The sequence below is a fragment of the Schistocerca nitens genome, chromosome 4 (genome assembly GCF_023898315.1).
Source record: "Schistocerca nitens isolate TAMUIC-IGC-003100 chromosome 4, iqSchNite1.1, whole genome shotgun sequence".
NCBI classification, from domain to species: domain Eukaryota; kingdom Metazoa; phylum Arthropoda; class Insecta; order Orthoptera; family Acrididae; genus Schistocerca; species Schistocerca nitens.
The window spans coordinates 906,411,950-906,438,377 of record NC_064617.1 but is presented as its reverse complement, the minus strand read 5'-3'; the positions used below and the strand labels follow the sequence as shown (position 1 = coordinate 906,438,377).

Genomic DNA, 26,428 nt, shown 5'->3' with positions numbered 1-26,428 from the left:
TCCAAGGGTCTTCAAAAATATGGTGTAAAATGTAGAAAATTACATTTTAAGCTGTAAAAGTTATGTATAGGATACCCCCTTGCATTTTTGCACTTTATATATGATATGTGTACATAACAGGCATGAAAACACTTGTCAGGCCTGTGTTTATTATCTAATAGAGATTTATTATCTAATAAAAACTGCTGAAGTAACTGGAATCGATAACTTTCTGGGGAGTAGTAACATTTGACTCAATTTCATATGTCATAATTGAGGTTTTTGAAAGCCTGCAACTGTTATCCATTTTTAAGTAATGAAATACTGCTCTACTTACACATTTTTTCATGCTTAGCATGACATATTTCGAGAATTTTTTTCTCATTGTCAAGTCAGATATGTACATAAGTATTTTGTGTAGTGTTTGAATATGTGTTATTCTGTGTCTCTTGCACTGCAGTTGTCTTTTTGAGGTTATCAGGTACTGCGCCTCCTCAGTTATGTAGGAAACCACACACATGCAAACTATCACTCACATTGTTTTTTGTGTACCATCACAAAATATACATACGTAAATACTGCACTTGACCACGAGAATAAATTCTCGAAACATGTTTTGCTCAGCATGAAAAAAATACGTAACCAGCACTTTGAAATGGTTGTGGTTGGTCATGATATTTCATTTGAACAAACCTAGTTATCCCATCAGCCACCATGCAAAGTAGAGCTTGGCAGTGGCAGGAGGTAACAGCACGAGTTCTTCCAACTTTTACACGTTTACTGGTTCAGATCTGCGGAGCATAATGTCCTGGTGTCAAGAGACTTAACTACTGGACGGCCAACATCATGCCAGTGTCATTTATCTCCATGAACATTTTTTCGTAATGCACAAATTGCAGGAAAATTATAAATATATTGACACAAAATCAGGTGCAAATTAACATTGTGGGCATAGGAAATTTGACGGGAAAAATAAAAAAATGTTGTAAATGGTGGGGAAACATTAATTCCGGGAATGTAAAAGCGGGGTTATACTGTATTTGACTTCTGAGATATTTTCTAGCTATTACTGGGTTTGGCAGTCTCGGCTTTGGAATTTTATTGATTTGCTACATTTATCTTCTTCTTCCCTTGCCTTTTTCCATTTTCTGCTGTGAGACACTATCACTCTCCCCACCACCCAGAACAGAATTTGTGTACCCTGTCTTTGTGTTTCTAGAGTAAATATATGGTCACATGTGAGAAGGTTTTTTAAACATTTGTGTATTGTGCATCAGATGTGGAATGCTCAAAATTTACTAGTTGAGTGTGGGGAAAGCAACTAAAATCTACATCCAGGCTGGCCATCTCACCAGCCCTTGTCATTAATGTGTGAGGCAGATTCAGTCCACAGCAGGCTCATCTCCCTGAATCCCAGAAGCAGCACTTCAGTGCACTCAGCTATCCAGGCAGATCTGATCTGCTACTCTATGTTACTCTTACACTGAATTATCTTTTGAATACCATTAAATATATTTAATATATCTTTGGTCTCTTCAGCGTTTCTGCCAGTAATTGGTAAGGATGGTATTTTCAACATGGGTGTCATAATTATAGGTCATGTGGACATGGATTTCTGTAGATATCAACAGTAATTGTTATCCTGGAGAGAAAAGCATGTGCTGTAGCATATATCCACAATAATAATTGCCTTTAGTTAAAAACAGAAGGATAATGTCAGTATTATTATATGCTTATTGGCAAATTGTGTTACCTGCAGTCAGTAAATAAGAGTGTACAAATCGGCATTGCATGTCTGTTGTGATGTTAGCTGAAAACTTGAAGTCTGTGGGCCCAGGTAATGTTTAAGCCTGTTTCTGCATTTACCTTTTGGCTATGACCAGTTTAGCTGCACCCAACGGACCTGCACCTAGTGATATGTGTTGCCATGACATTATCTTTCGTGCAGTCTGTGAAGCAGGTTCTGGCTGACAACCCTGGCCACAGGCTACCTAACAGGTACTAGTTGCCAAGTTTCTGCTGCCTTCACTTAACACTTTGTAATGACTGAGCGACCATGCAATGTATGCGTCAGTGCAAACATTCGTGTGAATGCTTTAATGAAATGCACACCATGGACAGAATTCCATGTAAGGTGAAACTAGGTGATTTCACATTATTGTAAGAAGTCCGGTTAAAATCATCACTCAGGAAGAAATTTGCTTATGTGATTCATGACATAAGACAAACAACTAAATAAGAAAAACAAAGAAATAGGGGCTCATTTTGCATGTAAAAACCTGTATTCATACATTGGACCCAAAACTGGGACTTCAGATTTGTTAAAATATGCGTGAGACTGGGCACAGTAGTATAATTACTTTTTAAATACTAAGAGAGGCGTAAACGTTTCTTGAAGTCTCACCAAATTTGAAGGTTGGTGCAACAAAAACTCCTGTGTTGTCAGCAAAGACATTTTATCTTTCAAAGCTGCATGTGGAAATGGATTTCTCGAGATGTCCAGTTCCTTATTTATTGTGCACTGATTGACAAGCAATTTTTATCTCATCCAACCATTATTTTGAGAAATTTAAATGACAGCCCCGATCACCTGTATGGAGCTGTTTCTAGAGGGGCGAGAAATGTTTTCAATTATTTAGGAGAGGCAGTAACAGTCAATTATGTTCATATCATAAATGGACTACATGGGAGGTGACACATTATATTAATTGTGAAGAAGGAAAATGTGTTGTGCACCAGAGATTTCGAGAGAGAGGTTTAAAAAACTGGAGAAAATATTGAACATGGACTGATAAAAATATTATGGTCATTTGATTTATTCAGAACTGTGCTAAACATCATGTTTGTTGCCAACAGAGGTCAAAACATTGTAGCAGCACTTCGTCAATATAAGAAACACTCTTGTTCAGCACACAGCCTCAATACTGTGTTGGAGCACATGACTCCAGGAGATATCAGTGATGAGAATAGTGATGTATGATGATTAATGAATTTTTGTCAAGCTGTCTCAACTTTTTTAAAGAATATTGCCTTCAGAACTGGCTGCAGAAGTTGTTAAAAGGAGATGTGGACATATGGTGGTACAGCAAACTAGATATGTTTGAGTCAATTACCTTGCAGTGGTACAATGCTCTAGCAACTTTGTCCAACATAAATCAAGACAAATTTAATTGAATGTGTAACTTTTATCACAGCCAGCTCTCGGAAGGCGAACACCCTATTCTTGGCTGGCTAAAAACAAAATAAGAACTAACATTCATGTCCCAACAGGAGAAGAAATGAATAACAATCCCTATGTAATAGTGCAGTTGGACCATCTAGACTGTCTGGTATGGTAATTGATAGCTGTACCGTGGTGTGTAATAGGTCCTGTCTATGACGTACCTGCACGTTAGCAGCATAGTTAGCCTCTGCAGTTTCTCAACTTGTAACCTACCTCACTGCATGGAGCACATCCACTGGTGCATTGTTCATCACACTGTGAATTCTGCACCTCTACAAAATCATAAGGCTAATGCAGGAATATGAAGGTTTTCCATTAGTAAACAAAGTAACAAAGGTTTGATAAAAATTATGTGTATTCTTGAGATGTGTTGGCCTCTATAAGACCTTACAAAGTTTCATAAACACTACCACTTTTGTACTGTGCAATTCAGAATCAACTATGATGGCAGCCGTGCGGTTATGCCCCTCAGTGTGATGCTTACGTCACTGGTACTGCCTCCATCCGGTTCAGATTTGCAATGAATCTTGTCACAGTTAGGCTAATCTCAGTTGTGCTCTCCTGACTATAATTCTCTTTTTGCCATGTGAGTCTTCCATACATAATGCCAGGATCTTTTACAAAGGAATGATGCAAGACTACACAGTCCTACCCCAACAAAGTCCCACAACTGACATTAATTGCGATCTTAACTAACAGGTTATCATCAATCATTGCTTGACTGCAAAAGAGAAATGCAGCAGTAGGAGCAAAATGCAGCAAGTGACTTACCGTGTCCAACAGCATCTGTGTTGTTGCACAGAATAAGCTTTGCTAAGTGAACTACATTCATCTATACCTTTGATGTTGTCACACTCCAAATCAAACTTTAGTTCACTGTTATAAAATTCCATAACCTACATGCAAATAACTTCATACACACTGGTTGCGTTTTGAGCAAAATGTGAAGCTTATTTATGAGATTTGGGCTAGTGATTCTGATGCTCATCCATCCTGGGTGACCTAGAGCTCCAAGTGCATAACTATGGTGTTCCTGTCACCCTTCCCTCTCTCTGTGCCTCTGTAATGTCAGCCACCATCTTTTCCATGAAATTGAATGTGCTAAAGTTTAACTTGTCCTTGTTGACTCCCCCGTACTCGAATTACAAAATTGTGACTTTATATAATTTTTGTCACCGCTTCCTGCTTTACGTTAATTGTTTCTGACAGAATTATGTTTTCTTTGACAGAGGGCACTGGTAGGACCAGTCTACCTTTCTCAGTGTGGAAAGGTATCTGCCCATGGATACTTCATTTTAGTTTTGTCCATCTCTTCTGGAGCTGTGTTCCTCCACCTCCTTGTTTGTGCAAGTCACTGCACGCTCACGCTAGCACCTGCCTCTGCTCACTCTGTAAGCATTTGACACTGCTAATAATGCAATCTGTACGGGCTCACTTCAAACACAATATAAAATTGAATGCTGGTTTGCCCCTCTTAATTAAACCCTCTATAAATTCTGTTTCATTGCTCGTTCAACAACGACATTTGCTTCTACAATAACTGATTACTCTTATTTATGGATGTTACAGATTAACAGTAGCTAGAGTGTGGAATTTGTGCTCATCACATTTCCATGTTTCATGTTGACAAAGAAATGCTGGAAGATGTAATAAGCCTTCTGATACCATTTAAAAATGTCTCCCTCCAGATATTTGTAGTATTTTTAGTATTCTCAACAACAACATTTAGCGTCAAACTAACATTTGTGAAATTTTATGAAACTTAGTAGTGATGGTATGTTAAGTGCCTCCCTATGCTTTTAACACACATGACAGTAATATTAATCTAGAACTAGCTGTTCCAGCTTGTCGACAGTCTTGCTTTCTCTGATCAGTCAAATGGGCCATTACAGCAGAGCCACCCTTCTCTCCCCCATCATGACAAAAAGATGAGAAATGCAAAGTTAAATTACAGGAGTCAACATACTTTGTTACACATGTTACCAGCCATTGCTTCTTAGGCCTTCAAATCTCTTTCTGTTGCCACCATAATTTATCATTGGTGGTATTAATTTTACCATGTCCTGGTGTGTATCTCCAAGCCCTGAACTTTGAATTATATGTTACTTCCCTACTTAATCACTTGAATCAACTTTGTTGTTCTATCTCTGTATCTTCCTTAGATTTTAAGGTCTTGATGATTATCAGCAACATAATGCAGTGTGTGTGTAATAAATATTACAATTAATTTTCCCTGTGCAGTAAGAAGTGACAGAGAGCAGTTTCAGTGGATTGGATACTATTCACCTAGGAGATCAACTCAGTTGCCTCCAAGTCTTTGTGGTGTGTACATCACGCCTGGTGGGAAAGTGTGTTCATTGCTTGCATTAAGAGACAAGATGCAGCAAGCAATTGAATGACATTGTACTGTCTAATTTTGTGCTGAACTGAACAAGTGTGCTATGGAAGCATTTCATATGCTGTGATCCTTCTAAATATATATTCATGCTGAGAATACATATTTTTGACTGGCATACAAAACTTAACACAGTCTGGGAAAATATTGAAGATGGACAGTGTACTGGAAATCTGACACCTCAGATTGGTAAATATGTGGCCAAAGTGCAAGGTATTTTTGGCTGAGATCACTGATTACATTTGATAGCAGAGTCGCTAGATTTAGTGAATTTCTGTGTGCACAGAGTTGTGATTATGGATTTCCAAATGTGGATGATGTCCATGGCACTGATACCGAATATTTTGTCAGAGGAGTAGAAGGAAAATTGTGCGACGATTTATCAGCAAGGGTTGCAACATTTGAAGACAGTACCAAATTCTTTGCACAGATTTATAACTGGTGATGAAACTTAGATTACATGTTATAATCTGCGGACGAAAAGGCAAAGCACTGAGTTTAATACAAATACTCCTAGGTCCAAAAAAGACCTATGTGGGCAAATCAGGAGTTGTTTATAATGAAAACTGTGTGGACTACAAGGTATTTGTACCTGCTGGACAAAATGTGAATGGCAAATTGTGAGCAGGTATGCTTCAAAGTTTGAATGTTATGGTCTGTTGTGACTCAAGGGAGTTCACCAATATGTGAATACTCCATTGTGATAACACATCCAGTCATAAGTTGTTAACTGTGAGAGATGCTCTTGCCAGACACTTACGGCAAGACTGCCCAGATCCCCCCCCCCTCCCCCCACCCACCTCCCTCAATCTTCCATTTGTTCCCTCAGATCAAAAGGAGCCTGAAAGCATCATTTTGACTCAGTGAAGGTGAACCAAGTGGATTTGTGGGGGTGCCTAACTGAGCTTCTGTTTGGTGACCAATAGGAAGTGTGAATATTGGAAACAATGCTGGCAGCTGTGTGTTGATGCCAGAGTCATATTTTATAATAAAATCTCCAGCAGATTTGTATTAATGATCTAGGTCCAGTGCTTACAGAAAAGATCTTATATAGTTGTCATCAAACACAAGCTTAGTTGTCCTTTCCCTGATTTTCAGTACTCTTTTATATAAGATAAACTTCTTACTTTATTTTGGATGTTCTATTTGTGTAAAGTGTGTTTTACACTGATTGTTAAAGTTTATTAAATTATGCTTTCAAGAAGTTTTTCTTCACAGAGTAAGGCATCAGGAGTTGTTGAATTGGCAGTGGAGCCAAATTTCATAGCCCTGGGTCCATACCACTGTGCAGCAGGCATGAACAATCATGCATGGTTTTACGAGTTGGGACAGCAGCCAGTACAGAGTTTATCAGAGCATCAGTATGTGGGAACTGTCAACAGTCTCCAGCTAGGACCTGAATATGCCTCAGCTCTTACCGAGGGTAAAGTGCAACTGCATCTGGTGAGTAACAATTTTTAAGTGCAACTGCTACTTGTGGCAACTGGAAAGCGAACTCCAGGAGTTTGCATGCTTTGCATGATTTCTGTTTTCCTGATGGGGCTATATTAGTTGCTGGTGAATATTTCATTCTCATTTTTTGTATTTGTAAAGTGACATTGGAATTGGTAAACTATGGAATATGAGTGTGAGTTTGAATTCCTAGATAAGCACATTTTACAAAAGATTGCTATCTGTGCTGCTGACTGTGGGTGGAAGGTGAAATTATACAGATTTTGTTTCAAAAATTTCACACACATATACACACACACACACACACACACACACACACACACACACACACCTACCTCTGCCACTGCATAGTAGCTAATTATAAAGGATTTTTGTTTTATTGTTTTAACTCAGAATAACTAAATATCTCAAAAAATATGCATCATATAAAAAAATCCAAGATGAGAAGGTAATATTTTCAAAGGAGACATCTCTGTGCTAAAACTGGCCACCCCATAACCCCCTCTGCCCCTCTGGGGAGATCAAAATTTTATTTTCAAATGGGAAGCTACTCTCTTTATTGCATATTCTGATTCCATACCAAAAAATACCTAGGATTTATCTGATAAATTTTGCTCAGTTTGTGGTAGATGGCACTGTATTGACAAAATTTGGTTTTTCTCATTTTTGCTATTAAGAATTAACTCATTTGATTCTACTTTAAATTTTGATTAAAATGTAAACATTTGTTCTAAATTGTTAATATTATTGTTAAAAACTTAATTGGTTTGTAAATTTGATTTTACAGTTTCACATTTAGTCATGTTAAAGTCAGGCAAATAAGCTACATTTAACGTAACATAACAGATTTCAGTGTGTACTTCCATACAACCACTGTAACTTCTCTTACTATCATGTCTCCTATCTCATTTTTATCTACTTCTTTTGTTTCTCTTGTATGACTCTGTACATATTGGTTCCATATTCCAACTCTCCTCTCCTCGATATCCATTCTGCTGTTTCTATGTTCTGAAGAAAAGATAGGCAGCATGTATCTTCTCTGTAGTTATGCATGCTTTTACAGCTTTGCATCTAGCCTCTAGCCATCCCTGCTTAGTCATTTTCCACTTTCTGTTGCTTTCCTTTTTTAGGTGACTGTATTCCCTTTTGCCTTCTTCCTGTACAGCATTTTTATTTCTTCAACTTTTCTCAACTAAATCCAACATTCTTATTTTATCCAGGGCATTCGACTAGGTGTTTTCTTTATACCTATGTGATTCTCTGCTACCTTTCCCATTTGATTTCTCAATGCTACCCATTCATCTTTTGTTTTGTTGTCTTCAGTCCACAATTGCCTAATTCTCCCTCTTAAACGTCTAACAGCCTCTGAAGCTTTCAATTTATCCAGGTCTCATCACCTTAATTTCCTATTTTTTTCAAATTTCTTCAGTTTTAATCTACAGTTAATAAACAATAAATTATGGTCAGAGTCCACTTTTGCCCCTGCAAATGTTTTACAGTTTAAAATGTGTCGGGCTATATATAATCAGTCTGAAACCTTTCATTGTTCCCAGGTTTCTTGAACATATACACCCTACTTATGTGATTTTTAAAAGGTCTATCAGGCAGCTTCCTCTTTCATTCACCTGTCACAGTTAAATTTTCATCTCTCTTAACTGTCTGACAAATTTCTTTTATTTCATCATACATTCTTTCAATCTCTTCATCATCTGCGGAACTTGTTGATGGACGAACTTCTACTACTGTGGTAGGTGTTGGCTTTGTATCTTGGTCAGAATAATGTGTTCACTGTGCTGTTTATGTAGTGTCCCTACATTCCTGTTTTGTTATTCATCATTATCCCACTACTATATTACCCCTGTTTGATTTTCTGTTAGTAACCCTGTATTTACATAAGCAGAAGCTCTCTTCTCTTCATCCTAGTGTCACATTTCACTAATTTCCATTATTTCTAACGTCAACCTGTTCATTTCCATTTTTAAATTCTTTAACTTACCTACCTGATTAAGTAATCTAACACATCACAAACTGACCTGTAGAATGCCAGTTTTATTTTTGCTGATGTACCTCTAGCTAAATGAAATAAAGTTATTTAATTATTGTTCCTGCCTTTCTCTCTCCCCTTCACCACCCCTTCCCCCTCATCCAAATATTGCCAATAAACTATTATCAGGAGTTCCTGCTATTATAATCATATAAAATTTCATTCCCTACATTAGACAAGTCAGTTTTACTGACCCAGTAACTGAACAAGATACATTAAAAATCATGAGCCACAAAATCATCTTACTCATGTAGAGGTGACAGTACCCCAGATTATTTATTAAAGAATATTTCAGTGGAAATTGTTTTACCCCTGTGTAATGTGATTAACAACTCAATAAGTGGAGGCTGTTTCCAGAAGTATTAAATACCTCAAAGGTAAGTACAACCTTCAAGAAGGGGGATGTATATGGTGTAACAATTATTGCCCTGTTTTTATTACTCCCAACTATTCCTAAGGTAATTGAGAATCATATTCAGTCATATAACAGCACTTCTAACAAAAAAATACGAAAAAGGGAGGTTGTTGACCAAACATCAGTTTGGATTTGAGACAAAATTTTCTAGAGTGGACCGATAGCACACATTGGTGGGACCGCCATAGAGACAAACTGCTAAAAAAACTGGGCAGTCTCAGCTATACATTCAGAATCCTCAGGCAGTCATGGGATATAAACACTGTGAAATGTTTGTGTTATGAACATAACACATATTATAATAGCAAATCGCATCTCTGTAATCACTGATACAGAAAAATTTTCCTCATGCAAACAAGACTAATGAAAATAATATAGAGAGTACCCATGCAATAAAATACCAATGCTACAATCAAAGAACTAAATATGTTGTCAGTGTTTTGTATTTACATTCCTGAAACAAACTCTACATCTACATGATTACTTTGCATTCATACTTAAGTGTCTGGTTTAAAGTTCATAGAACTACTTTTATATTATTTTGCGACTGTTCCGCTCTTGAGTAGAACATGGGTAAATGAACACCTAAATTCTTCTCTTATTTTCTTACAGTGGCCATCTCTCCATAAGTAGGTGATAGTGATCAAAATATAATACAAAGGCCTGCCAGTTTCAACGTCGCTTTGTTTTCTTCTACGTTTCACTGCCAGGTGCAAGAGCCGTACTATCAACAGTTAAATTACAAAAAAACCGTACGCACAATCCGTAGTTGCTGTAAAAATTGGGGAAAATATATAGCAGAGCTGTTGGTGGGGAGGCTTGCGTGCCTCAGCCATACAGATAGCCGTACCGTAGGGGCAATCACAATGGAGGGGTATCTGTTAAGAGGCCAGATAAACGTGTGGTTTCTGAAAAGGGGCAGCAGCCTTTTCAGTAGTTGCAGGGGCAACAGTCTAGGTGATTGACTGATCTGGCCTTGTAACACTAACCAAAATAGTCTTTCTGTGGTGGTACTGCGAACGGCTGAAAGCAAGGGGAAACTACAGCCATAATTTTTCCTGAGGGCATGCAGCTTTACTGTATGGTTAAATGATGATGGCATCCTCTTGGGTAAAATATTCCGGAGGTAAAATAGTCCCCCATTCGGATCTCTGGGCGGTGACTACTCAAGAGGACGTCGTTATCAGGAGAAAGAAAACTGGCGTTCTATGGATCGGAGTGTGGAATTTCAGATTCCTTAATAGGGCAGGTAGGTTAGAAAATTTAAAAAGAGAAATGGATAGGTTAAAGTTAGATATAGTGGGAATTAGTGAAGTTCAGTGGCAGGAGGAACAAGACTTTTGGTCAGGTGATTACAGGGTTATAAATACAAAATCAAATAGGGGTAATGCAGGAGTAGGTTTAATAATGAATAAAAAAATAGGAGTGTAGGTAAGCTACTACAAACAGCATAGTGAACACATTATTGTTGCCAAGATAGACATGAAGCCCATGCCTACCACAGTAGTACAAGTTTATACGCCAACTAGCTCTGCAGATGATGAAGAAATTGATGAAATGTATGACGAGATAAAAGAAATTATTCAGGTAGTGAAGGGAGACGAAAATTTAATAGTCGTGGGTGACTGGAATTCGTCAGTAGGAAAAGGGAGAGAAGGAAACATAGTAGGTGAATATGGATTGGGGGGAAGAAATGAAAGAGGAAGCCGCCTTGTAGAATTTTGCACAGAGCATAACTTAATCATAACTAACACTTGGTTCAAGAATCATAAAAGAAGGTTGTATACCTGGAAGAATCCTGGATATACTAAAAGGTATCAGATAGATTATATAGTGGTAAGACAGAGATTTAGAAGCCAGGTTTTAAATTGTAAGACATTTCCAGTGGCAGATGTGGACTCTGACAACAATCTATTGGTATGAACTGTAGATTAAAACTGAAGAAACTGCAAAAATGTGGGAATTTAAGGAGATGGGACCTGGATAAACTGACAGAACCAGAGGTTGTAGAGAGTTTCAGGGAGAGAATTAGGGAACGATTAACAAGAATGGGGGAAAGAAATACAGTAGAAGAAAAATGGGTAGCTTTGAGAGATGAAATAGTGAAGGCAGCAAAGGATCAAGTAGGTAAAAAAAACGAGAGCTAGTAGAAATCTTTGGGTAACAGAAGAGGTATTGAATTTAATTGATGAAAGGAGAAAACATAAAAAATGCAGTAAATGAAGCAGACAAAAAGGAATACCAACGTCTCAAAAATGAGATCGACAGGAAGTGAAAAATGGCTAAGCAGGGATGGCTAGGAGACAAATGTACGGATGTAGAGGCATGTATCACTAGGGGTAGGATAGATACTGCCTACAGGAAAATTAAAGAGGCCTTTGGAGAAAAGAGAACCACCTGTATGAATATCAAGAATTCAGATGGAAAACCCATCCTAAGCAAAGAAGGGGAATCAGAAAGGTGGAAGGAGTATATAGAGGGTCTATACAAGGCTGATGTACTTGAGGACAATATTATGGAAATGGAAGAGGATGTAGATGAAGATGAAATGGGAGATACGATACTGCATGAAGAGTTTGACAGAGTACTGAAAGACCTGAGTCGTAACAAGGCCCCGGGAGTAGACAACATTCCATCAGAACTACTGATAGCCTTGGGAGAGCCAGCCCTGAAAGAACTCTACCATCTGGTGAGCAAGATGTATGAGTTAGGTGAAATACCTTCAGACTTCAAGAAGAATATATTAATTCCAATCCCAAAGAAAGCAGGTGTTGACAGGTGTGAAATTAACCGAACTATCAGTTTAATAAGTCACAGGTGCAAAATACTAACACGAATTCTTTACAGATGAATGGAAAAACTGCTAGAAGCTGTGACCTTGGGGAAGATCAGTTTGGATTCCATAGAAATGTTGGAACACGTGAGGCAATACTGACCTACGACTTATCTTAGAAGATAGATTAAGGAAGGCAAACCTACATTTCTAGTGTTTGTAGACTTAGAGAAAGCTTTTGATAATGTTGACTGGAATACTCTCTTTCAAATTCTGAAGGCGGCAGGGGTGAAATACAGGGAGCGAAAGGCTATTTATAATTTGTGCAGTAATCAGATGGCAGTTAGAAGAGTCGAGGGGCATAAAAAGGAAGCAGTGGTTGGGAATGGAGTGATTCTGGGTTGCAGTCTATCCCCCTTGTTATTCAATCTCTATATTTAGCAAGCAGTAAAGGAAACAAATGAAAAATTTGGATTAGGAATTAAAATCCATGGAGAAGAAATAAAGACTTTGAGGTTCGCCGATGACATTGTAATCCTGTTAGAGACAGCAGAGGACTTGGAAGAGCAGTTTAATGGAATGGACATTGTCTTGAAAGGAGGATATAAGATGAACATCAACAAAAGCAATACGAGGATAATGGAATGTAGTCGAATTAAGTCGGGTGATGTTGAGGGAATTAATTAGGAAATGAGACGCTTAAAGTAGTAAAGGAGTTTTGCTATTTGGGGAGCAAAATAACTGATCATGGTCGAAGTAGAGAGGATATAATATGTAGACGGGCAATGGCAAGGAAAGTGTTTCTAAAGAATAGAAACTTGTTAACATCGAGTATAGATTTAAGTGTCAGGAAGTTGTTTCTGAAAGTATTTGTATGGAGTGTAGCCATGTATGGAAGTGAAACATAGACAATAAATAGTTTACACAAGAATAGAATGGAAGTTTTCGAAATGTGGTGCTACAAAAGAATGCTGAAGATTAGATGGGTAGATCACATAACTAATGAGAAGGTATTGAATAGAATTGGGGAGAAGAGGAGTTTGTGGCACAACTTGACTAGAAGAAGGGATTGGTTGGTAGGACATGTTCTGAGTCATCAAGGGCTCACCAATTTAGTGTTGGAGGGCAGCGTGGAGGGTAAAAATCGTAGGGGGAGACCAAGAGATGAATACACCAAGCAGATTCAGAAGGATGTAGGTTGCAGTAGGTACTGGGAGATGAAGAAGGTAGCACAGGATAGAGTAGCATGGAGAGCTGCAGCAAAGCAGTCTTTGGACTTAAGACCACCACCACAACAACAACAACAGGAGAAAGTTGGTGACTGAAATTTCATGAAGGATCTTGTCATATCAAAATCCCCCTTTTTTTTAAAAAAAAAAAAATGATTACCACTCCATCATGCATATCACACTCGCAACACTCTCTCCCCCCAATTTGGTGATAGTACAAAATGAGCTGCCATCTTTTAACTTGACCGATGTCCTCCGAGAGTCTTGTCTGGTAAATGTCCTGTACCATACACAGCAGTAGCCTGGAACCATAATGTATGCAAACTCTTTAGTAGATTTATTGTATCTTCTAAGTGTTCTGCCAATAAAACAGTCTTTAGTTTGACTTCTATGTTATCTATTTGATGGTACCAATTTAAATTGAAGCTTTGTGCCAGATTAAAACTGTGTGCCGGACTGAGACTTGAACTCTGGACCTTTGCCTTTCACGGGCAAGTGCTCTACTGACTGAGCTATCCAGGCATGAGTCACAAACTGTCCTTGCAGCTGTACTTCGGCCAGTATCCAATCTCCTACCTTCCAAACTTCACTGAAGCTCTCCTGGAAGGTAGGAGATGAGGTACTGGCAGAAGTAAAGCTGTGAGGACTGATCATGATTCGTGCTTGGTTAGCTCAGTCGGTAGGGCACTCACCTGCAAAAGGCAAAGGTCCTGGGTTCGAGTCTCGGCCCAGCTCACAGTTTTAATCTGCCAGGAAGTTTCGTATCAGTGCACACTCTGCTGCAGATGAAAATCTCATTCCCAGTTTAAGTTGTTTGTAATTGTAATCCTTAGGTATTTGATTAAAGCAACGATCTTTAAATGTGTGCGACTTATCATGTAGCCTAAACCTGAACAGATTTTTTAAGTACTCTGGAGGACTCCACAATTTTTGTTGTTTAGTATAAATTGCCACTTTTCACACCATACAGACATTTTTTCTAAATCATTTTGCATTCAATTTGACCTTCTGTCGGCTTTACTAGTTGATAAATGACAGAAACATATACAAACAATCTAAGAGAGCTGCTCAGATGTGTGTACTAAATTATTTATGTAGATTACGAATAGCAGGGGGGGGAGGTCTATGACATTTTCTTGGGGATCCTCAGATATCACTTCTGTTTCACTAGATGACTTCCAGTTAGTTACTATTAACTGTGAATAACAAACCGAAAAATGTACAATTATTCCACAGGAATGAAGAGAGACAGTCATCTGTTAATCAGAAAACTGAGCAGATGCCATGATGGTAGGAGAAAAAATGGGTAGCCTATACCTCAGCAAACTATTCCTATCAATTAAAAACAGAACCAATACTTCTAGGAATCTTGCAAAGGAAGTACTTGGAACATACTTTTTATTCTGAAAATGAGTACCTCAAAGCAAACTTTCATTAAGTATATGGATCATACTCTCTCCCTCATGCAGTTTAAGTCTTAAGAAAGTTGTGTTCCAAAAATATTATGCATGCAGTAGTCAGCTGTACATATAATTCCGTGGTCTAACCCCAAATATTCTAGTTTGTCCTGTATCTTATTCTTCCACACAGTAAGATGCCTGGGCCAAATAAATAAATAAAGATGAAATGAATATACATAATATTATGCCATTGGAAATGGCAAACAAAATTGAGCACACACACACACACACACATACACACACACACACACACACACACACACACACACACTTGTAGCCACATCATGATAATGTCACAAATGCTGAGTATGGACTTCAAAAGAGAAATAATTGTGGGTCAGAATGTGGTTGGTTAAAATGCTTTGAAGGAGGTAGTGAGGAATTTGATGTTGTCAGGACAATGTTGGGAAAGGTACTGTTTAATGCTAACAAGACCATGGATTTGGGGAATGCTGGTATACAAGGATGTAGCATTGACAGTGACAGGCGAAATGTTAGGTGGTAAGGGGGCAGAAACTGTGGGAAGAGGAGGATGGAAGAGATGATTATTGGCTAAGATTTGGGAAGGGAAACTGAATTGGTTGTAGATGCTGATGAACTGAGGCTGTTGATCGGTTTTACGAGCATTGTAACCAGGCATGATGAGGTGGCCAATGAGGAAACTAGTGTAATTGATTTTGTTGATTCTCATCTCCCTCCCCTTTTTCCACATCCCCTCCCCCCCCCTCCATTGTTGTCATGGATGCAGGAGTGTGCATGGGAGAGGGAGAGGAGGGCATAAGGAAATGCCTGGCAGGTAGCAGTGCCATTGTACCAGTGGCTGCAGGAGAAAACAATAGTCATCTATATAGCTGAAACAACACTGATGTGTTGCCGTAAAGATGTTTAGAAAATCTCTTTATGTGGATGGTTGTGGTAGGTGAGTGAAGCTGGTGCACCCAATCGACTGATGCTGTCATGAATCTCTGTACACTGGCTTGAATACTGTAGACTTGTTATGAAGTATTGAAAGTGTACCTGTAATGTGCAAATGATTGTCGTGTGTGCTTGTGCAGTATTTTGTAGTGTTTGTAATGGTAAGAATGAATGCGTAATGAAAAGAAAAGGGATTAAGAAACCTGGAGCCAGCATGTAATCTTCACTTTTCAAATGACACCAAGGAGAAAAAGGGCTTAGCATTTCCATCCATCAGATGGACCACAGTCAACAGCATCACATGTTGTCACTCCAGGATACATTAAAGATAAGATGAACACCAGTTTGGAAAGGAGACCTATATTTTCATCTACAAAAACACTCCACAAGTCACCATATGGTGCATGGTGGAGGTTATCTTATACCTCTACCAGTCATTTCATTTCCTGTTCAATTCACGAATAGAGCGAGGAAAGAATGACTGTATATATATATGCCTCGGTACAAGCCCAAATTTCTCTTATCTTTACTTTGTGGTCCTTACGTGAAATATATGAGGTATGTTAAAAAGTAAATTGAACCTTTGACGTAAGCTTATTATTCAACTTCTCAAGCACCCCCTCAAAATAGTCCCATCTACTGTCAATACACTGTTCCCATATTTGTTCCAGTTTCGGAAAGCCCCCTGGATTGCATTTTCTGGGGTGGTGTACAGATCTCTCATCGCATTGTCTTCTGAATCTCCTCTAAGTTTTCGAAACGACATCTTTTCAATGTGGTTTTAAGTGTGGGAAACAGAAAAAGTCTAGGTGTTGAGAATATGGTGAATGGGGCATAATGGGACTCTGATGTTTTGCTAGATAACTGGGGTTGTCATGCTGCAGCATCCAAGTCCGGTTTTTCCACAATTTGAGCCTCTTCCTGCACACACTATTCCATTTGCTTTCTAGGATTCATCAACTACTTCTTGAACAGGTAAACGACAGTTTCTTTGCATCACAGTACAAGCACACTCAACATGGTCATTGATGTGGAAGGTTGCCCGCCGGCCGGAGTGGCTGAGCGGTTCTAGGCACTACAGTCTGGAACCGCGCGACCGCTACGGTCGCAGGTTCGAATCCTGTCTCAGGCATGGATGTGTGTGATGTCCTAAGGTTAGTTAGGTTTAAGTAGTTCTAAGTTCTAGGGGATTGATGACCTCAGAAGTTAAGTCCCATAGTGCTCAGAGCCATTTGAACCATTTTTGAAGGTTGTCCAGGCTTGGAATTGTCACCAACTGATATTCTTCCCTGTTGAAAATGCTTAAACCACTCATAGCATTGTGCACAACTCATATAGCCCTTCTTGTATGCTTGGCTAGGCAAGCTCTGCCAAGTTTGTAGCATAATTTCGTGCATACATTGTTCTTCAAGCTCTTTAATTGTCACTCTGGCAGTAATCTGATGATCATCTTGTGTGTGTGCTCTTTTTCAGCAGCTGTAGCTTGCTTATGAATGGTCAGAGTGAAATGTGGCAAATAGCAGTTTGTTGTCTAAACCTGCCTCCATATGCCCTCAGTATCTGCAGCATGCTCCCTCTGCTCATTGACCCACTCTTTCGAAAGTTCAATTTCTTTTTGAACACACCTCTTATGTTGGCAGCAGAGAATCATTCTACAGTCAGCTTCAAATGCTGGCTCTCTAAATTTTCTCAGTAGCATCCCGCAAAAGAACATAATCTTCCTTGCAGGGATTCTCATTGGATAAACTCAAATGCATCTCTGTAACACTCACATGATGACTGTATCTGCGGGTAACAAATCTAGCAGCACACTTCTGAATTGCTTCCATGTCCTTTAATCTGACCTAATGGGTTTTCAAACACACAAGCAGTGCTCAAGAATGGGTCACACTAGTGTTCTATATGTGACCTCCTCTACAGATGAACCACATTTTCCAAAAATTTGCCCAATAAACCCAAGTCAACCCTTGGCATTCCCTACTACTGTACTTATATGCTGGTTACATTTCATTTCACTTTGCAACATTACACCTAGATTGATTTGACTGTGTCAAGCAGGACTTTACTAATGTTGCTTAGATATTTACTGATTTGACTGTGTTAAGCAGGACACTGCTAGTGCTGTATTCCAACATTACAAGATTGTTTTTCCTACTCATCTGCATTAACTTACAATTTTCTACATTTAGAGCAAGCTGCCATTTGATACACTAACTAGAAATTTTTTCTAAGTCATCTTGTATCCTCCTAAGGTCACTCAACGATAAAACCTTCCCATACATCACAGCATCATCAGCAAGTAGCCACAGTTTGCTGCTTATCCTATTTGTTAGATCATTTATGTATATAGAGAATAAGAGCATTCCTACCACACTTCCATGGGGCACCCCTAATGGTACCCTTGTCTCTGATGAACACTCACCCTCGAGGAAAACATGCTGGGCAATATTACTTACGAAATCTTTGAGCCACGCACATATCTGGGAAGCTGGACCAAATATTTTGATTAAAATTCAGTCTTGATCACGTTATGTCTGTTTTAATGAGTAACCGGTTTCGGATTTTTCTATAAAACCATCATCAGACCCATTGGCTCCCTTGGGTTGGTAGGTGGGTGGCTTGCGGAGTATAAATGTAGATGTAGATGTAGATGTAGAAGAAAGTGTTACAGGGTTTAGGTTAGCATCTCACTTTTGTAGAAAAGAAATGGAGAAAGGAGGAGTTGCCACATTCATCAGGCACTGTCATAAATTTAAGAACATAGACATTCATCATAAATTTTGCTGAGAACAGCATATGGAAGCATGTGCAACAGAAGTAGAATTTCACAAAAAATCCTTCATGACATTAAGTGTATATCGAGCACTTGCAGGTAACTTTAACCTGTTCATAAACCACCTTGAAGCTGTACTAGCCCATGTAACAACCAAAAACAAAGAAATAGTGGTTGCTGGAGATTTCAATGTAGATTTTCTTAAAGACTGTCCCAATAAGAACTTATTTGAGTTAGTAACACTGTCATTCAAGTTATTTCTCACTGTAAAGTTCCCCACTAGGGTAGCCAATTGCTCACAAACAGCCATTGATAATATCTTTTTAGAAAAGTCCAATGAACAAAATTATATTACAAAACCAATAGTCAATGGCCTCTCAGACCATGATATGCAGTTCCTTCTGTTAAATGTTAATACTGAACAGGATATAAAATCTGTGAAATCTGAGCTCCAGAGGCTAATCAATAAGCCAAAAATGAATTATTTTAGGACACTCCTCAGAGACATTCACTGGACTGATGTTTACAGTGCTCATGGCATGAATGAAAAATATAACACATTTACTAATAAAGTGCTTACTTTATTTGAACACTGTTTCCCCCCAAAACTAACCAAGGTTAGAGCGAAGTCTTACAAAGAAGTCATGGATTATTCAAGGAATAGGGGTATCTTGTATAACAAAAAGAAAACTGTATCTGTCAATCCGAAACAGTTCTGATGTTGATGCTATAGCACATTACAAGAAATACTGCAAAATATTAAAGACTGTAATATGGACATCAAAGCAAATATATTACAAGGAAAAGATAGTCATGGCAGATAACAAAATAAAGACAATATGGGATATAGCGAAGGAGGAGACCGGTAGAACCAGACATGAAGAGGGACAAATAGCATTAAGAGTAAATGGTACATTGGTGACAGATGTGTAGTGCTACTGAACTTTTTAACAAACATTTTATAACTGTTTCTGAAAAGATGGAGTTGTCAGGTTCTGTAGATGCTGCTATGGAATACCTCAGACGAGACATTTCAAGTAACTTCCACAATATGAATTTGACCCTACCTACCCCAGCACAAATAATGTCCACCATAAAATCTTTAAAATCAAAAACATGTAGTGGGTATGATGAAATATCAACAAAGTTAATTAAAGAATGTCATTCTGAGTTAGGTAACATATTAAGCTATCTGTGTAACCAGTCATTTATCAGTAGAATATTTCCTGAATGGTTCAAATATGCTGAAGTTAAGCCACTAAGGGAGATAAAGAAATAGCATCAAATTTCCGTTCAATTTCACTTTTGCCAGCATTCTCAAAAATTTTAGAAAAAATAATGAACACTAGGCTTTATGTGTATCTTGAAGTTTTCCCGGCGTATTGATTGGTCCATCATATTTCGGGCTTGCAGCCAGATCACGTTGACATCTTGGCACAATATTTCGGCTAACAAACATGCAGCCATCTTCAGGTGAGTACGAGACTGAAGATTACTGGTGCGCATCGTTCTGTATATACCGAAAATTGGCGCGGCGGCGCCTGCGCAGTGGAGAAGGCTAATACCGCACCCCCTATCTAATTTGGCGCGCTCTGCAGCAGAAGCGGGCCGCGCATGTGTAGTGGTGTACCTACATTTGTGCTATCTGTCGTAAAGCGCCTTCGCGCAGCTAGAGGCGCGGTAGTCGAAAGTATAAAATCAATTTTCGTCAGCTGTCGCAGTAGTTACAGACCCATGTCTCTGTGAAGCGATTAAAGAAATTACAGGATCCCATGCTTTATCCATCTGAAAGCCGCCGTCTCGATTAATAAGATCTTCTGCCAATCTTATCTCCACGGACTCCTTGATAATGGATTCCCAAAAAGATCTAGTTGTCGCTAAAATTTTTGTTCCACAATAATCCATGGAGTGTCCCGTCGAAATACAGTGTTCTGCTATGGCTGATTTGTTGGGCTGTAGTAGACGTGTGGCGCTCATGCTCCACTCATCTTTCCCGTACTGTGTGAGTAGTTTGGCCAATGTAGGATTTGCCACATTGACAAGGGATCTTATAAATACCCGCCTTCCTCAGACCCAGATCGTCCTTCACAGAGCCAAGCAAAGCCGATATTTTTGTAAGTGGTCGGAAGATCACTTTAACACAATGCTTCTTTAAAATCCTTCCTATTTTAGAGGAGAGGTTACCCACATACGGAAGAAACACCCTGGACCTGACCACCTCTTTGTCTTCTTCTTCTTGTTTCTCTTTACATTTCTTCTTTGTTACAGCTGTGCGGATTTGGCGTGTAGAATATCCATTCTCCCTGAAGACAGATTGCAAATGTTCTAATTCTTTAGGAAGGCTGTCCTTATCAGATACCACATGTGCCCGTATTTTTTCCCGAGGACATGCAGCTTTACTGTATGATTAAATGATGATGGCGTCCTCTTGGGTAAAATATTCCGGAGGTAAAATAGTCCCCCATTCGGATCTCCGGGCGGGGACTACTCAGGAGGACGTCGTTATCAGGAAAAAGAAAACTGGCGTTCTACGGATCAGAGCGTGGAATGTCAGATCCCTTAATCCAGCAGGTAGGTTGGAAAATTTAAAAAGGGAAATGGATAGGTTAAAGTTAGATATAGTGGGAATTAGTGAAGTTCGGTGGCAGGAGGAACAAGACTTTTGGTCAGGTGATTACAGGGTTATAAATACAAAATCAAATAGGGGTAATGCAGGAGTAGGTTTAATAATGAATAAAAAAAAATAGGAGTGTGGGTTAGCTACTACAAACAGCATAGTGAACGCATTATTGTGGCCAAGATAGACATGAAGCCCATGCCTACTGCAGTAGTACAAGTTTATATGCAAACTAGCTCTGCAGATGATGAAGAAATTGATGAAATGTATGATGAGATAAAAGAAATTATTCAGGTAGTGAAGGGAGATGAAAATTTAATAGTCATGGGTGACTGGAATTCGTCAGTAGGAAAAGGGAGAGAAGGAAACATAGTAGGTGAATATGGATTGGGGGGAAGAAATGAAAGAGGAAGCCGCCTTGTAGAATTTTGCACAGAGCATAACTTAATCATAGCTAACACTTGGTTCAAGAATCATAAAAGAAGGTTGTATACCTGGAAGAATCCTGGAGATACTAAAAGGTATCAGATAGATTATATAATGGTAAGACAGAGATTTAGGAACCAGGTTTTAAATTGTAAGACATTTCCAGTGGCAGATGTGGATTCTGTCCACAATCTATTGGTTATGAACTGCAGATTGAAACTGAAGAAACTGCAAAAAGGTGGGAATTTAAGGAGATGGGGCCTGGATAAACTGACAGAACCAGAGGTTGTAGAGTGCTTCAGGAGAGTATTAGGGAACTATTGACAAGAATGGGGGAAAGAAATACAGTAGAAGAAGAAAGGGTAGCTCTGAGGGATGAAATAATGAAGGCAGCAGAGTATCAAGTAGGTAAAAAGACGAGGGCTAATAGAAATCCTTGGGTAACAGAAGAAATATTGAATTTAATTGATGAAAGGAGAAAATATAAAAATGCAGTAAATGAAGCAGGCAAAAGGAATACAAACGTCTCAAAAATGAGATCGACAGGAAGTGCAAAATGGCTAAGCAGGGATGGCTAGAGGACAAATGTAAGGATGTAGAGGCTTGTCTCACTAGGGGTAAGATAGATACTGCCTACAGGGAAATTAAAGAGACCTTTGGAGAGAAGAGAACCGCTTGTATGAATATCAAGAGCTCAGATGGCAACCCAGTTCTAAGCAAAGAAGGGAAGGCAGAAAGGTGGAAGGAGTATATAGAGGGTTTATACAAGGGCGATGTACTTGAGGACAATATTGTGGAAATGGAAGAGGATGTAGATGAAGATGAAATGGCAGATAAGATACTGCGTGAAGAGTTTGACAGAGCACTGAAAGACCTGAGTCGAAACAAGGCCCCGGGAGTAGACAACATTCCATTAGAACTACTGATGGCCTTGGGAGAGCCAGTCATGACAAAACTCTACCATCTGGTGAGCAAGATGTATGAGACAGGCGAAATACCCACAGACTTCAAGAAGAATATAATAATTCCAATCCCATAGAAAGCGGGTGTTGACAGATGTGAAAATTACCGAACTATCAGTTTAATAAGTCACAGGTGCAAAATACTAACACGAATTCTTTACAGACGAATGGAAAAACTGGTAGAAGCGGACCTCGGGGAAGATCAGTTTGGATTCCGTAGAAATGTTGGAATACGTGAGGCAATACTAACCTTACGACTTATCTCAGAAGAAAGATTAAGAAAAGGCAAACCTACGTTTCTAGCATTTGTAGACTTAGAGAAAGCTTTTGACAGTGTTAGCTGGGATACTCTCTTGCAAAGCAAATTCTGAAGGTGGCAGGGGTAAAATACAGGGAACGAAAGGCTATTTACAATTTGTACAGAAAGCAGATGGCAGTTATAAGAGTCGAGGGGCATGAAAGGGAAGCAGTGGTTGGGAAAGGAGTGAGACAGGGTTGTAGCCTCTCCCTGATGTTATTCAATCTGTATATTGAGCAAACAGTAAAGGAAACAAAAGAAAAATTTGGAGTAGGTATTAAAATTCATGGAGAAGAAGTAAAAACTTTGAGGTTCGCCGATGACATTGTAATTCTGTCAGAGACAGCAAAGGACTTGGAAGAGCTGTTGAACGGAATGGACAGTGTCTTGAAAGGAGGATATAAGATGAACATCAACTAAAGGAAAACGAGGATAATGGAATGTAGTCAAATTAAATCGGGTGATGCTGAGGGAATTAGATTAGGAAATGAGACACTTAAAGTAGTAAAGGAGTTTTGCTATTTAGGGAGTAAAATAACTGATGATGGTGGAAGTAGAGAGGATATAAAATGTAGACTGGCAATGGCAAGGAAATCGTTTCTGAAGAAGAGAAATTTATTAACATCGAGTACAGATTTAAGTGTCAGGAAGTCGTTTCTGAAAGTATTTGTATGGAGTGTAGCCATGTATGGAAGTGAAACATGGACGATAACTAGTTTGGACAAGAAGAGAATAGAAGCTTTCGAAATGTGGTGCTACAGAAGAATGCTGAAGATAAGGTGGGTAGATCACGTAACTAATGAGGAGGTATTGAATAGGTTTGGGGAGAAGAGAAGTTTGTGGCACAACTTAACTAGAAGAAGGGATCGGTTGGTAGGACATGTTTTGAGGCATCAAGGAATCACAAATTTAGCATTGGAGGGCAGCGTGGAGGGTAAAAATTGTAGAGGGAGACCAAGAGATGAATACACTAATCAGATTCAGAAGGATGTACGTTGCAGTAAGTACTGGGAGATGAAGAAGCTTGCACAGGATAGAGTAGCATGGAGAGCTGCATCAAACCAGTTTCAGGACTGAAGATCACAACAACAAGAAATGATGCAAAATGGTTCAAATCTTATATATCTGGCAGGAAACAAAGGGTGTTATTAGGAAAAAGACATGTATTAAGCTATCAGGCATCATCAATGACCGTTCATCAGTAACATTACCAGATGCCGATGATACAAACATTGCAATAAATAGCGAATCAAGTGTAGTCTTAGTAAGATCAGCTAATAAAATATTTATGGACGTTCATCACTGGTTCCTAGCCAATTCTTTGTCACCAAACTTTGAAAAAACACACTACATGCAGTTCAGAACTTGTAAGGGGTGTCCCACGAGTATATGCCTAACGTACGATGACAAGCATATAGAAGAAGTGGACTGTTATAACCTTTAATCACCAATAATTGCATGGATATTCAAACACACTCACTTAGAAACAATAGCTGGTTACATTATAACAACTCAGTATCTCTTATTCGACTGCCGTGCTGTGACGTGCGGCCGGCGCCGTTCGTAGCTACGTGGCGCTCCCGCGCTCAGCTGAGTTGTGGAGCGCCTCTATCGCCGTTTGCGCGTACTGTCGTGGCGGCACTGTAAATGTCGTGGCACTGTCACAACACTTTTCCCCCCTTGGAAAAAAAAAAAAAAAACACTCCGTTCTTTGGAGTCATGGACAGTGCGGAGACATCCATGACCTCTTGTGAGGCCCCGAGAAGATCCCGTGGAGAGACACGAGAGTATGGTCGAAAATGTCCAGGACGGAAGCTCATGCGTGGAACAGGCCTCCTGGACGAGATGATGGGTGAAAACTCCGGAGCAGCATCCATAGGTGTCGTGGACCTGAGGGTGTGTTCCAGCGAGATGGGTCCCGGAGAAGGCGGCGTCGCGACTGGGGCTGGTTCCGGCGTACTCGGAAGCGGTAGCGACGTCGGCTGCAGCAACACGTACGGTAGATCGGCAGCAGCGACAGGACTGGCGTCTCGGGCTGGTGGAGGCGAAGGAAGGGGCGGTGGCACCGGCGTGGCCACCACTCTTGGGCACATCTGGTTGTAATGGCGAACAACCATGCCGTCGTCCATACGTATTTCACAAAGCCAGCGGCCACGAAGAGCCTTGACCACCCCTGGAATCCATTTAGGGCGAGATCCATACCCTCGTGCCCACACTTCGGCGCCCACCGAGTATTTTCCCGCCTAGGGGACACAGCACACAAGGCCTGACAGGTGAAGCAGGTGCAGTAGAGTGCGTGGTTGACGGCCATGCAAGAGTTCAGCAGGGCTGCGATCACCCAGAGGCGTGAAGCGATAAGAACTCAGAAATTGCAGCAGAGTATCATCTGAGGAAAAATCACTAAGGAATTTTTTCATCTGGCTTTTGAAAGTGCGGACAAGGCGCTCGACCTCCCCATTCGATTGCGGATGGAAGGGCGGTGCTGTAACATGATGAATCCCTTGTCCAGTACAAAAATCACGGAAGGCCTGCGAAGAGAACTGAGGGCCATTGTCCGTGACGATCGTGGATGGAAGACCTTCTAGCGCAAAGATTTTGGACAAAGCCAGCGTTGTCGCCGCAGTGGTGGGCGACGGACATCGAACAACAAACGGAAACTTCGAGAAGGCGTCAATCAACAGTAGCCAATAAGTACAGAGGAAGGGGCCGGCAAAGTCAGCGTGCACCCGTTCCCATGGCTGCGCCGGATCAGGCCACGGAGAGGGCATTGTACGAGGTGCAGCCAGTTGTGGAGCATACTGACCACACGCACCAACCATGTGGGCGATGTTCGAATCAATACCGGGCCAATAACGTGCCTGCGGGCCAGGGACTTAGTCCGAGAAATACCCCAATGGCCTTCATGCAACAGTTTGAGAACATCTTTGCGAAGAGAGGCTGGCACCACTACCCGTGGAGATGCGCCATCTGTGGTCAGAAGAACAACACCATCACGAACAGACAGACGACGGCGCAAGGCATGGTAGTTGCGAAGGGGATCCGATGCCCGGCCCTTGGTCCTGTCTGGCCAACCCCGTTGAACAAAACCGATCACCTGACGCAGGACCGGGTCCCGCGCAGTAGCCGACGCGACCTGTGAACCTGAACCTGTAAGTGGAAAACCCTCGACCGCATGGCGTTCTTCCTCATCAATGGGGAAATAGAGTAGTTCATCACGATTGAAAACCGGGTCGGGGCCATCGGCAATAGCGACAGTGCGTCAGCGTTGGCGTGCTGGGCCGTGGGGCGATAGTGAATCTCATAGTGAAAACGAGACAAGTATAAGACCCAACGTTGCAGGCGGTGAGCTGCCTTATCCGGAAGCGACGCCGATGGGCTGAACAGAGAGACCAGCGGCTTGTGGTCGGTGATGAGGTGAAACTTAGAACCATACAAAGAAAACGCTGAACTTTTTTAGAGCATAAATG

General features: G+C 40.2%; 1 protein-coding gene across 3 annotated transcripts in view; it reads left to right on the top strand.

Annotated features, from left to right (window-relative positions):
* LOC126253477 (WD repeat-containing protein 19) overlaps positions 1 to 26,428 on the top strand; it is a 328,532-nt gene that overhangs the window by 139,340 nt on the left and 162,764 nt on the right. For all 3 annotated transcript variants that reach the window (XM_049954835.1, XM_049954834.1, XM_049954836.1), the window contains one exon: positions 6,816 to 7,040. In XM_049954835.1, the coding sequence (XP_049810792.1) occupies positions 6,816 to 7,040 (225 nt within the window). The remainder of the gene's footprint in view (positions 1 to 6,815; positions 7,041 to 26,428) is intronic.